Raw genomic sequence first — 14,018 nt, 5'->3', positions numbered from 1 at the left:
ATGCCTATATATTTCTACAGAATGCAGATTCTCCGATTTGGATCTCAGAAAAATTCGTCATGTCACATTCCCCAAAGACCAGGTTCGCGGCGCGCGCACTCGCTCGCTCCCCCTCCCCCAGCCAGCTCTCTCCTCCGCGCCGCCAGCGGCGCCCCGCACCCTCCTTGCTGCACCCTGCGACCTAGAGCAAGAAGTCTGTGCGGCGAGTGAGGGCCAGAGAGGAAAGCGCACCCGCGGAATGCAGTCCAGACCAGCGCGCTCCCGCCGGCGACAGGAAAACGCCCGGAGCCCAAGCGGCGGCGGCTAGCCCGAGTCCGCGAACCCCGCCCCTCTGCCCGCCGTAGATGCCGCGGCCCACAGCCTGCCGTTCCCGTTCTGCCTCCTGATGCTGCGGACACTGCTCCGCCGAGCCGATGCCTACAGCTGCTCCTTGTTTCATCTTGTTTAAATCCTCAATATAATGTTTGCTCCTTTGTGGTGGTGTTGTGAACAAATGTATGCTCTCATCTTGTTTAAATCCTCAATATAATGTTTGCTCCTTTGTAATGTTACAACGTCCACCTTATCTTATGATGTAACCACTTATTGAATTATGCTCTTGCTGTATTACAACAACTGCAGGATTTAATGCGAACACGACGGTTTGTGGGCTTACTTATCTTGGGAATAGCAGCTTTGATAAGTGCAATTACTTCTGTTACTGTGGCAGCAATATCATTGACTCAACAAGTACATACTGCTCAATATGTTGATTCTATGTCCAAAAATGTTTCTTTAGCATTGGCAACACAGGAAGCTATAGACAGAAAATTAGAAATGAGGGTAGATGCCCTAGAGGAAGCAGTAATACATATTGGGACTGAATTGCAGGCTTTAAAGGTGAAAATGGCATTGTCCTGTCATGCTGACTACCGGTGGATATGTGTAACACCCCTGAAAGTAAATGAGACAGATTTTGAATGGGAAAAGATTAAAAACCATATTTCAGGTATCTGGAACAGCTCTGACATTGGCTTAGACTTAGGGAAACTTCACAATCAAATAGCAACCCTGGAACACTCCCGATTAGATTTTACTGCCGCTGGAACAGCAAATGATTTCTTCCATACTTTCTCTAACTACATTTCAGGAAAAAATATTCTGTCTACCTTCCTTGGCTATGCTACATTGGCTGTTTTAATTTTACTTCTAATAATCATTCTTCCTTGTATTGTCAGGATTCTTCTGCAGAGCATTCAGAGGCTCGCGACTGAGCTACATCTGGCTGTTTTAAGAAATAAAAAAGGGGGACATGCCGGGAGCCGGTGAGGCATTCCGCTCATGACAAAGGTCATGAGGAAGGAGGCTCGGCATATGCAAAGGCGGGATCGAGCCTCAGGAGTCCGCCCGGATATTCTCGAGCATTTTCCCCCCAAAAAACCAGAGTCTGCCTACTTTATTGCTTTGTGCTCTCACCTCTGACTTTACTGGGGGCTGTCCCCTACCACCATCTCTCTCTCTCTGTCAAAGAGTTAACTTACAGCTCCAATGAATAAAGTTCCTGGGCAATTAGGAGTGTTTAAATCCAAACCCCTCAGATGGCTCTCTAACTCGCCTGACAAGTTTACCCGGACTCCTGCAGCTATGCATACGATTGTTTACAGTCTCCTAGCCTCCAGAGGCATGGGAAGCTTAAGATATTCAAATAGCTTAGAGCCTCTCAGAGAGTTAAAAACTGTCGGAATAAACTAGTAAAGGATTTCATTGATGAGTCAATGCTTGTTGCCAAGTTTTCACATCCCCTGAATTGTATCCTTGAATGTGTATTAATTAATAGTTGGTATATAGAAAAAAATAAGTAGTGGCCTTGGTGTTAGTAACTTTAGACCCTTAAGGTAATAAATTATTTTCTTTGTTGTAAACCCATTACACATCCGCCCTATAGGAATGCAATTTTATCTTTGGAAGATGGCACGAAACCTTAAAATAATTACTCTTAGAGAAAGTAAGTCTTTGTTGATAAGTTCTTGTCAAGAGTCATAAAATGTTAGTAGGCCTTCTGGCCAGAAGATGATGTAAATCACCTAAACCATTTGTATACGATAAATTTGCAGGAAAGAAACCTTGGTTTTTGATAAGAATCAAAGACTGCTGACTTTGCATCCCCTATTATCCTCTATGTGTAACTTAGGGTATAAAAGCCCCTGTTAAAAATAAAGCTACAGGCCTTGCTCCCCAACGCTTGGTCTCCCCATGTCATTCTTCCCTTTAACTTCCAGCTGAGTCTCCATCTGGAGCGCGGAACCCACCACGCTTACTAATTATGCCTGGGCTTCTAAGACCCACTCGAGAAGGTGTCTAGGGTGAGGCACCTTCCGCTATTCGAGAGGGTGCCTGCGGCCTACGTAAGTGGTGCAAACTTCTTGTCTTGAAGTTTTATTGGTCTCCCGCGTAAACCAAGCTACTCAGCCTCTTTTCTCCACTGAATTTTCCTACTGAGCTATCCTCATTCTATCATTCTTTATATCTCTAATTAGCATATAAATAGTCGCCTAGGCCGTCTCTCCTTCGAATACCCTGGATCAGCTGGGGCTGGTCCCCGGCAATTAACCAGAAAGGAAATTTTAACACAACAAGGATGGGTCTTTAGGAAAGAAGAGCGATAAAGTGAGTAAAAGTTAAGGCAAATAGAATACTCCTCATGAATTTTTTAAGATCATGTTTCATCGTTAAAGCAAAAACTGTACCATCATGTGATGTGAGTTCAATGTGCACAGAGGAAATACTTAAGTTATTTCTATTTAAATGTGGGAGGATAGAGGAACCAAAATGGAAGCAAAATTTTTCTACTTGATGAAGTGATTGAAATGATGATACCAGTAAACCAGGATATGTACACATGTATATTGCATTGAAAACTATAAAATAAAACAATAAAATAAACCATATGAAGAGCTATATTCAAAAGTAATTTCCAAAAAATGCTTAGGTGTCCTACAAGAAAGCAAGAAAAGGAAAACAGAGGAATGAGAAACAGAAAACAAATAATAAAGCAGCAGACTTAAGCTTAAATATGACATAATTACTTTAAATGTAAATGGTGTAGGAATAACAATTAAAAGAAATTAGCAGAGTAGATTTTTTAAAAACACCACCAAATTCTATGCTGTACACAAGAACCTCACTTCAAATTTTCATGGTGTTTTAAAGATTTATTCATTCTAAGCATAGTTTTATGCTTCTTACACACAACAACTAAAATTACTTTATTTTATAACATAAACAATGGTGAACTTGAAAGCAACCAAGCCTGGAACTGTGAAGGATCTTTTGTGCCATCTAGTTTAATGGCCTCATCATGGAAAACTTAGTTTAACAATATCCTAGACCAACAATTAATTTCTAGGTGATGCTAGTATACTTAAGATGGCAGTCGTCTCACTACTCCTCAAGTCTATCCATTCCCTAGGTTGACCAAGGACGGTTGCAGCCCTCCGGTCTTAATTCCAAACCATGCAATAGTACAGCGGTAATTTCATTTCTCTTGGGCCTGGTAAACTTTCAAGTATTTGAACATGCTGTCATATGTCCTTTCCAAGTCTTTGTTCTCTAAACCAGGTGTCCCCCACCTCCGGGATCTAATGCTTAATGATCTGAGGTGGAGCTGATGTGATAATAATAGGAATAAAGTGCACAATAAATGCAATGCATTTGAATCATCCTGAAACCACCCCCCAACACTGTTCCATGGAAACATTGTCTTCCACAGAATCAGTCCTTGGTGCCAAAAAGGTCTGTTGGCAACCAATTCTCTGCTGCTCTAAACCACAAATGTTTCTTTCATCCATTCATCACAAGACATGGATCCAGCTCTTTTATCACCCACATTGCCTTCCTCTGGAAACACTCCAGAAGAATGCTTTTCTTAAAGTCATAAAACAAATCTTTAAGTATTTAAAAGAATTGAAAGTATACAGAGTTTAATTTCTGACCACAATGGGATCAAACTAGAAATTAATAACAGAAGGACAGCAAGAAAGTCTCCAAATGTGTTGAAAAAAACCACACTTCTAATTAATTCTCCATAATTTCTATATGGTAACAATAAGCATGTAAAAATGTAAACTAATATATATATATATATATAATTTATAATTGCTTCAAAGAAAATGAATACCTAAGAACATATTTATTAAACATACACAGGATCTGAATGCAGAAAATTATACAAATTTTGGTGAAATTTATTAAACATGTACAGGATCTGAATGCCGAAAATTATACAAATTTTGGTGAAAGAAATCAAGGATCTAAATAAATAAATAAAGAGATATACTCATGGGAAATGCCAAATGAGTCATAAGCTGGAATCAAGATTGCCAGAAGAAATATTAACAACCTCAGATATGCAGATGACACCACCCTAATGGCAGAAAGCAATGAGGAACTAAAGAGCCTCTTGGTGAAGGTCAAAGAGGAGAGTGAAAAAGCTGGCTTAAAACTCAACATTCAAAAAACCAAGATCATGGCATCTGGTCCCATCACTTCATGGCAAATAGATGGGGAAAAAATTGCGACAGTGACAGATTTTATTTTCTTGGGTTCCAAAATCACTGCAAACAGTGACTGCAGACACAAAATTAAAAGATGCTTGCTCCTTGGAAGAAAAGCTATTGACAAACCTAAACAACATACTAAAAAGCAGAGACATTGCTTTGCCAACAGAGGTCCATATAGTCAACGCTGTGGTTTTTCAGTAGTCATGTACAGATGTGAGAGTTGGACCATAAAAAAGGCTGAGAGCCAAAGAGCTGATGCTTTCGAACTATGATTCTGGAGAAGACTCTTGAAAGTCCCTTGGACTTCAAGGATATCAAACAAGTCAATCCTAAAGGAAATCAATCCTGAATACTCATTGGAAGGACTGATGCTGAAGCTGAAGCTCCAATACTTTGGCTACCTGATGCGAAGAGCTGACTTATTTGGAAAAGACCCTGAAACTTGAAAAGATTTAAGGCAGGAGGAGAAGGGGATGACAAAGGATGAGATGGTTGGATGGCATCACCGATGCAATGGACTTGAGTTTGAGAAAACTCTGGGAGATGGTGAAGGACAGGGAACTTGGCCTGCTGCAGTTCATGGAGTTGCAAAGAGCTGGACATGACTTAGCGACTGAACAGCAACAATAACAACTGTGTTCATGGACTGAAATATTAAACATATAAATGATGTCCATTCTCACCCAAACTGATCTGTAAGTTTAACACTTGCTAGCAAGCATTTTGTACCCATAGACAAGTTTATCCTAAAATTTGTACAGATGAACACCAGCCCTAGAATAGCTAAATAAATGTTGAAGAAGAAAAATAAAGTGTGAGGAATCACTCTAACCAATAGTAACATATACTCTATAGCTACAGTAATCAAAATAGTGTGATATTGGAGAGAGGATGGATAGACACATAGACCAAAGCAACAGAAGAGAGAACATCAAAATAGACCCACAGAAATATGCTCCACTGGTTTTTGACAAAGATGAAAGAAAAAAAATTCAAGGGAGGAGGGATAGCTTTTTTAAACAAACTGTGCTCTAGCAATTGGGCATTTTTAGTCAAAAATTGAACCTGGATTTAAACCTCCAAACCCTACATAAATATGAACTCAAAATGGACTACAGACTTAAATGTGAAATAAAACTTTAAAAAATTTAAAAGAAAACATAGGAGAATATCTTTGAGACCTAAGGCCTGGTAAAAAGTTCTGACATATAATACCAGAGCCATGATCCATAAATAAATTGGACCTCATCAAATCAAAAATTGTGCTGTGAGAAAGCCCTTGTTAACAGAATGAAAATACAAGCTACAGATTGGGTGGAAAAATATTTGCAAACCATCTATCCAACAAAAGAGTCATATCTAGAATATATTATATAGAACTCACGAAACTTAATAATAAAAACAAGCAGTTCAATTAGAACATGACAAGACATTTATCTAAGGAGGATATATGGGGTTTCCCAGGTGGCGCTAGTTTTAAAGAACCCACTTGCCAGTGCAGGAGACATAAGAGATGCGGGTTTGATCCATGGATTCCCTGGAGGAGGGCATGGCAACCCACTCCAGTATTCTTGCCAGGAGAATCCCATGGACAGAGGAGCCTGGCAGGCTACAGTCCATAGGGTCGTGAAGAGTCAGACACAACTGAAGCGACTTAGCGTGCATGCACAGACAATATACAGATACAAAATAAGCACATAAAAAGATTTTTGCCATTATTAGCCATAAGGGAAATATTGGGTTAGCCAAAAAGTTTCAATTAACTTTTAGGCTAACCCCAATATAAATTAAGACCACAATAAGATATCACAATACACCTATCATAATGGCTAAAATTTTTAAAAATAGTGATAACATCAAAGGCTGACAAGGATGTAGAGAAACAATATATTCAGAAATTGCTGACCCAGAGTGTAAAATGTTACAGCCACATTGGAAATTTTAACTGAGTCTTATGAAACTAAACAGGCACTTACCATACAGCTTAGAAATTGTACTCTTGGGCATTTATCCCAGATAAAGAGAAAATTTTGTTCACACAATAATCAGTGAACAAATATTCACAGCAGCTTTATCCCTAATAGTTTCAAACTGGAAGCCCTGGTGTCCTTCTTGGGTAGGAGGTATACAAATTCTGGTGCAATCATGCGAAGGAATACTAACTTAGCAATAAAAGCAGTGAACTATTGACACTTGACATTTCCAGCAACTTGGATGACTCTCCAAAGAAGAATGAGAAAAAAAAAATCCCAGACTGAGTGAAAAAGCCAATCTCCAAAGTAAAAAAAAAAAAAAAAAAACCCAATCCCCAAAAGTTACATCCTATAAGATTCCATTTTTACAACATTCTCAAAAAGACTAAATTATAGAAATAGACAGCAGATTAGTGGTTGTGAAGCATTAAGGAAGGCGAACAGGAGAGAAGTGGGTGTGGTCAAAAAAAAGGGCAACATGAGGGATCCTTATAGTTATGAAACTGTTCTGTATCTTGACTGTGATGGTGGATGCATGAACGCACATATGTGATAAAACTGCATAGAACAATTCACAAACACACACACACAAACGAAAAAGTAAATTGGGGAAATCTGAACAAGATCGGTAGATTGTGTCAATGTCCTGATTTTGATATTGCACCATACTGCAGTTTTGAAAGATGTGGAAAACTGTGGAAAATTGGGTAAAATGTACGCGGGATCTATTTTTTTCTTGCAACTGTATGTAAATCTACAGTTACCTCTAAATAAAAAGTTTCATTAAAAATTCAATTGCAGGGACTTCCCTGGTGGTTCAGTAGCTAAGACCCTGATCTCCCAGCGCAGGGGGACTCAGGTTCTATCCCTGGGTAGGGAATTAGATCCCACATGCCACAACGAAGACGGAAGATCCTGTGTGCCACAACTAAGACCTTGGTGCAGCCAAATAAATAAATTTTAAAAATAATTGCATTCTGTATATGAAAAGTGAACATGTGGAAACCAAAATTAAGCACACAGTACCATTTACAGCCATTCTAAAGGAAATGAAATAGATGAAACTCTAACAAAATATGTATAGGGTTGCTGAGTAAGTACAAAGAGGTGGCTCAAATCAGTTCTTTTGTGGTGTTGGAATATTTTTGTATCTTGATCATAGTGGTGGTTGCATGAATCCTGACATGGGATAAAATTGCTAGAGCGATACAGGCACACATACACACAAATTAATGCAGGTTAGAAAAATGGAGAAACCCGAATTGGGCCTGTAGTCTAGTCAAGAGTAATATACCAGTGTCAGTTTCCTAGTTTTAATATTATACTGCATCTACAGAAAATGTCACCATTGGGGTACGTGGGTAAAAGGCACAAGGTCTTTTTTGTGCTATTTGTGCAACTTCCCTGAGTCTATAATTATTTCAAAATAAAATGCTAAAGATAAATGAGATGTGGCCAAGAAGAGGTTTCAGAAATGATTGGAGGGAACAGGCTCTGCACATGAATGAGGCAGGATCCAGACTAGGAAAAAAAAAAAAAAAAAAGGTTTCTATGTAGCTTAAGTCTATATTCATGTGGCCCCTTCTGTTTCAAATATTTTTGTTGTATTATACAAGTAATAGTTACAGATACACAAATGGATATACATACATATACACGAAAAACAAAAGGTATGTCTTTCTTCCTACTTCCTTAACCAGAGTAAATGATGTTCAATAATGTGACATTTATCTACCCTGATTTTTTTATGCATTCGTATTCATGCATGGTTATATTGTTGTGATCCAATAACCTAGTGCCTCTCAAACTCTCTCTTCTCCAGGACAACTGCTCAATCAGTGTATATGAATCTGCTGGGTTTCTTAAACATTTATACAGATGTCACAGAGATATTCAGTATGACTGAACAGGCATTCTGAGAGGAATTAGTAAGGTATTAACTTAGGCCAGCCCTCCTTGTGAAAACTGGGATGAAATCTTCATGAATCAACTTTTGCAGACGGCTTTTTTTTTTTTTTCTAATTTTATTTTATTTTTAATCTTTACATAATGCAGACGGCTTTTTAAAAGTCCTGACTACAATGAAGCAAGCACATTTCAATAATTCTGAAAATGTCATGGACTTTGAATTGGATTTGGTTTAGATAAAGATTAGGTGAAACCACGAAAGGACTTTAAAACCCAAGAGCAGATAAACAGCAATGAATGAGGGCAAATGTACAGCTGAGAAGACCTTGCGCAGCATCCAGGGCAAAGACAGACTAAGAGGAGTGCATAGAAATCACCATGGGATGAAAGGTAAGGACAATGGGGGTAAAGGAGCATTCACGAAATACACATGAACGGGGGGAAAATGAGCATGTAGGTTTGGTGAAATTCCACAGTGCAGAGTTACCAGAAAAAACATGAATTAAAAGTGCAGTGGCTAGCTGGCCAGATTTTCTGCGGAGACAGTGAGGGAAAGGGGATGGTGTAAACGGATAAAGAGCTCCGGGTGGGCCTTCCTTGCAGAATAGCGCATTCTGCAAAAGGATCCCAGGAGGGCAGCACTTGACAAAAAAAAGCTTTCAGGCCCTCCGGCTCTCTTAGGAGTCTGGGAGGAGGCGGGGCTTCTCGGAGGGGCAGGTACCTGGGGTGGGGCTGAGTCGTTGGCAGCAGCTCTGTGGTACCGGACAAGGGGCAGGGCCATGCTAGGGGCGGAGCTGCGCAGGCGGTCGCCAATGTGCGTGCAGGCGAGGGGGCGGAGCTGTCCCTAGGCAGCTCAGGTGGGGCCTTGGCTGTGGCGGAGGAGTCATCGGGAGCCCAGCCCCTGAGGGGAGACTGAAGGCGGGGCGCGGCAGAACAGGGCGGGGTGGGACGCGACTGCTGTTGGCCAGCGGCTCCAGGCCTCGCGTCCACCTGTCCGCCAGCTCGTGCTGCGGTCGGTCCGCGGGGCCCGCGCCGGCCCGGGCCCATGGCGGCGTCGGGGGCTCTGTCTGCGGCGGTGGCAGCAGCGGCCCTGTCGGGCGTGGCAGTGCGGCTGGCGCGCTCAGCCGCGATCCGCGGCTCCTACGGTGCCTTCTGAAAGGGGCTCACGCGCACGTTGATCGCCTTCTTCGACCTGGCCTGGCGTCTGCGCAGGAACTTCCCCTATTTCTATATCGTGGCCTCGGTGATGCTCAACGTGCGCCTGCAGGTGAGGATCGAGTGAACGCCCGCTACCACCTCCGCCCGGCCGCGACGGCAGGGGCATCAGCATGAAGGATCACTGGGCCGGGGGCCGCCGGGACGCTCCAGGGGACGAGGAAGGAGCGGATCAGGCCTCCGGGCCCTAGACCTCCGCGGAGGACGCAGCCACCGAGCCCCGGCTCTGGCCAGCCACTTCGCGGCCGGTGACGAACTGCACTGAAACTCTCAAAACGGGCCCTTTGCATCGAACTCGAGAAAATTATCTGAGTGCAGCCGACCTGTTGCCTCACTTTGGCCGAAGCGGGGAGCAGAAGGAAGAAATTCTTCAGTAGGAACATGAATGACTGACCCCGACCGAAAAGGTAGGAGGCCAGAGGTTGGACTTGCGGGCTGGAGGGAGGTGGTGGCCATGACATCTAGATGTCCAGGCTGCCGGGTGGCTTGGGGAGACGAGGAAGGGACCTGAGGAAACCAGCCTGGAAAGCTGCCTGGCCGAGAGCAGGCAAGGCAGGGTGCATGCAGGCCCTCTGGACTCCCTTGTCATATATCCAAGATGGGGATGAGGGGCAGCTGCCTGGGCATCTCCGAGGGTCAGCCCATCACCTTGGCCCACGGCCCCGGTAGTGTCACCTGAACACAGGGGAATAGAGGGAAATGGCCCAGGAGAGGCCCAGAAAGCCCTGGAAGAGAGCGGATGCTGGCCCCCTTGTCCTCCACCCCTCGAGAGGCAGCCTGGATGGATGGTTGTGTTCTTGGCCCAAGCCCAGGTCTGTCTCTTTCTCAGCCCTTCACAAGACTTCCTCCTGGCGGGTCTGTGGGACTGCTCTCTGCCTGCTCCTGCTGTCTCTCTTGCTCCTCTCCACCCTCCAAAGCTTTGCATCAGGGGACAGGGAAGAGGGAAAGACGTGTTCCTCCCAGCCCTGCCCCATCTCAGCCACGCTCCCTCCACCTCCTATCAGTGCCCTCCTGGTGCCACAGAATGCGGTGCTCCAGTCCTGGACAGCCTCAAGCAGCCCCTGTGTCCCAAAGGATTTGGGAAAGTGGGGGTCTCCTTGAGTGGAGGGCAGCTGTCAGGCTGGGATGGGAGAGCAGATGGAGAAGAGGCTTGTAGGGTAGGCGACAGTTGGGGAGACAGGGACGTCTTTGGGTGAGGAGGAAACTCTCAAGTCCCCATGTTTTTCTTGCAAGAACTGGTGTTATAGAAGGTGAACTGCCCCCTCTGTGGTCAAGAGAATCAAATCCCTGCCTGGGGCACCCCTGCCCCTAGAGTTGCCTGGGGAGCGCACGAGAGAAGGGCCTGACCCCTCAAGGAGAGGCAGGGCCTTCCAGGTGGAGAGCCCAAGGGGAGGGGTGGCCTGGTGATCCAGTACTGGCATGAGGGAGGATGGATGGAGCTAGAGACACTCTGGCGTAGCTCTGTTCTCCCCATCTGCTGGGCTCTGGGAAGGGAGACATTTGCCCTTGTCACATAGATCAGAAGTGGGGGAGCTGAACCTGCCTCCGGGCCTGAATTCCCCACCTGCCCCCCAGTCTCTGGGAGACCTGGCACAGTGGGATGGGGGAAGGGAGCACAGGCTCCCAAGGGACCTAGAGAGAAAGACCCGTGGCAGGGAAGGTGGGGTGTATGGCAAGTCACAGGGAAGAACCAGGGGACAGTCTAAGCTGAGATGGTCCAGGAGAGATGAGTCCCAGAACCCCTGGGGAGCAAGGTATTCACACACAGTCAGGCCTCCCCACCCAACCCAAGCCCCATGCAAGGCTTAACCAGAGGTTCCTTGGTGTTGAGTGGCACAGGTCTCTCAGTATGGGTGGGGGTGTCGGCTGGCTCCTGGGGCTGAGTGTAATAGGAGGGAAGGAATACAAGTGGGTGGGGTGGAGCTGAGACCCACGCATGACCCCATGTCTCTGTCTCCAGGCTGCCCCTCCTGCTAGGATCACACAGGAGCATCTGCTCTGGATGGGCCTGCAGCGGTCCTGGCTGTGCTGCTGACTGGTGCACCAGGAGCGGCACTGAGGGGAGCCGGGAGAGGCCCTGGCCCTCACCCCCATCCCACATCCACATCTGCCCCCTCACTGATTGCTTGCGGTCCTGGTCCTCAGTTCCTGGGACTAAGAACCACAGCAGCCTGGTTGCCCCTGGGACAGAGGGGCTGAGCCTCACACCATGTGCCCTTCTCAGCCACCCAGGGCCCGGCTGAAGAGCTCTGCCTGCCTCACCCCGAGGCCTGAGGCTGCACCCAGGCTACCACATGCCCCCCGCAGATTCCCACAGATGGAATGGTGCTGATGGCTTCCTCCCTTGTGCCAAGTTGCCTGGAAACCCCTGGTCCTGGTGGCCCCTCCTCCACCCCAACTGTGTCCCTCCAGGACCACTTCCGGGAGACTGCCAGCCTTTGGACTGCATCCCTGGAGTTCTGAGAGACTGTGACTTGGGCTGCAGGGGAGGAGAGGAGCAGAGAAACAGGGGCCTCCTTGGGGCTGATGCGTAAATGTGCCCTTTTCAAGTTCGGATCTCACCCTCTGGGTGACTGGATCCCCAGCTGCAGCCTCTTCCTGGGCCAGCCTGAGAGGACCTGGGGAGGGCACTAGGGAGTGTCTTTACTTAATATGTGTGTGCCTGTGTGTGAATGGGTGTGTGAGCGCACATGTTGAGTGCATGTGTGAGTGTGGGGTGTGTGTGGGCATGTATGTGCGAGTATGTATGCACATGCATGAGGGCTTGAGTGTGTGAGTGTGTGAGGGGGTGTGTGGATGAGTGTGTGGGTATGAGTACAGATGCACGAATGCACAGATGTTTGTGTGTGAATGTGCAGATGTGAGTGTGTGTGTGTGAATACATGTGTCAGTGTGCATTTGTGAATGGGTGTCTGTGCACAAGTGTGTGATTGCTTGTGTACACACGAGTGACTATGCGCTGCAGAGGGTGCAGAGCTGTTTAGCTGGTGTGCAGTGCAGGACGGGCTCCCTGTCCTTCCCGGGCTCGTGGCTCTGTTGGAGCTGCCTGGGCCCTGGGAGGCTGCTTCCCAAAGTGGAGAAAGTATGTTGGAGATTCAGGGGCCCCAGGCTCAGAGACCCCTCGTCACCTGCAGAGAATCCCCGCTCCTTGTGGGGCTCTGGCTGGGGCTGTCCGCCCCCAAAGATGTTGGCCGTGGGAGGGGCGGGGACACGTCCTCAGCACGTGTTCCTGCCACTGCTCTTCTTACCGTTTTGATCTTGAGTCGTTGGCTGCTTCTGCTCTCCCGTCTCTTCCTCATCTCCCAACTGGGCCCCTGCTGCTCTCTTTGCACTTTATTTGCAGTCTGTTTTTCAGGCAGTGGAGCTTACACACAATCACTGACTTGAATAAGACCACTGTTCCTTTTCTGTGTGTGATGAACTCTGCACCAGTCAGCGCAGTCTGGTCAGAGAAATGTTCTTGTTTCCAGTGTTGTCACATCTTGTGTCTGTCTAAGTTAATAAAAAATATTCTTTGAATTGAATAAAATGAAAACTGGAGGCCTCTTGTTTCTGGTGTGGTGCCCCCTTGGAGGAGAGGGGCTGGGGGTGAGCTCACCCTACTCTGGTGGCCAGAAGCTGGGGCAGGGGAGCATCCTGAGGGCTATAAGTGGGTAGGGTCATGGCAGGGATGGTGGCCTGTTCAGAAGATGCTCTGAGACAGGACTTGACTTGGAGCGCTGCTCCCATGATGAGAAGTCAGCAGCACAGGCCTGGCCTAAGATGTAGCGAGTGTCCCAGTTTGTCCCATTCACAAACTATTTGAATAACCAGACAGCTAAGTGTTTTCTTTATTTTAAAGCCTGGTGTTAGAAAGCACTTAATTCAGTTGAACCCCAAGGATGGGCTGGGGTAGGTGAGGTGAAATGGGCCGTTTGCAGATCATTTTGTGTCACCCGGAGGCCCCTCTGCAGCAGCAGGTGGCAGGGACCCATCGCTTCCCTGGCAGCCAGGTTGGTGCCCAGGTTGGAAGAAGATCAACGTTGGGGACCAGAGACCAGCTTCCCTTCCCTCCACCTTAGACTCAAGCTGTCCCATCACAGGGCCCAGGGTGGGGACTCCGAAACTGCTGCAGAGGGAGCGGGGGTGGTGGTCAGAGGCTGTGGGAGGGAGGCCTGCAGAGAAGCACAGCACCCACCTCAGAGGAAGGAAGGTAGGGCCCTCTTCTGCGCACAGAAACAGAAACATCAGGTGGTGGGGTGGCTGATACCTGTGCTTAAGCAGAGTCCCACGACAGGACCAAGGCTCTGAGCTACTGGCAGATCTTAAGGCCTGGCCCTGACATTCCCTGAGGGTCCTGTCACCCCACTGGAGGGACTCATTCTCTGCTCCCCATCCTCCCTGT

The 14,018-nt window shown here is 46.4% G+C and overlaps 1 protein-coding gene and 1 pseudogene across 1 annotated transcript in view; both read left to right on the top strand.

Moving 5' to 3' along the window:
• The first annotated feature begins 9,464 nt into the window (after positions 1-9,464).
• On the top strand, positions 9,465-9,701 carry LOC147341358 (small integral membrane protein 10-like protein 2A; annotated as a pseudogene).
• A 209-nt stretch (positions 9,702-9,910) lies between these two features.
• Positions 9,911-14,018, top strand: part of LOC147341357 (zinc finger protein 75D-like) — a 64,761-nt gene continuing 60,653 nt past the window's right edge. Inside the window, exon 1 of the mRNA XM_086389201.1 lies at positions 9,911-10,041. Within this exon, the coding sequence (XP_086245327.1) occupies positions 10,020-10,041 (22 nt within the window). The 5' untranslated portion in view covers positions 9,911-10,019. The remainder of the gene's footprint in view (positions 10,042-14,018) is intronic.

The sequence above is a fragment of the Bos grunniens genome, chromosome X, assembly GCF_055505025.1.
Source record: "Bos grunniens cultivar Pamir isolate PY7600 chromosome X, Bosgru_T2T1.0, whole genome shotgun sequence".
NCBI classification, from domain to species: Eukaryota; Metazoa; Chordata; class Mammalia; order Artiodactyla; family Bovidae; genus Bos; species Bos grunniens.
Note: the sequence above shows the minus strand (reverse complement) of the source record. Positions and strands in the feature narration are given on the sequence as shown.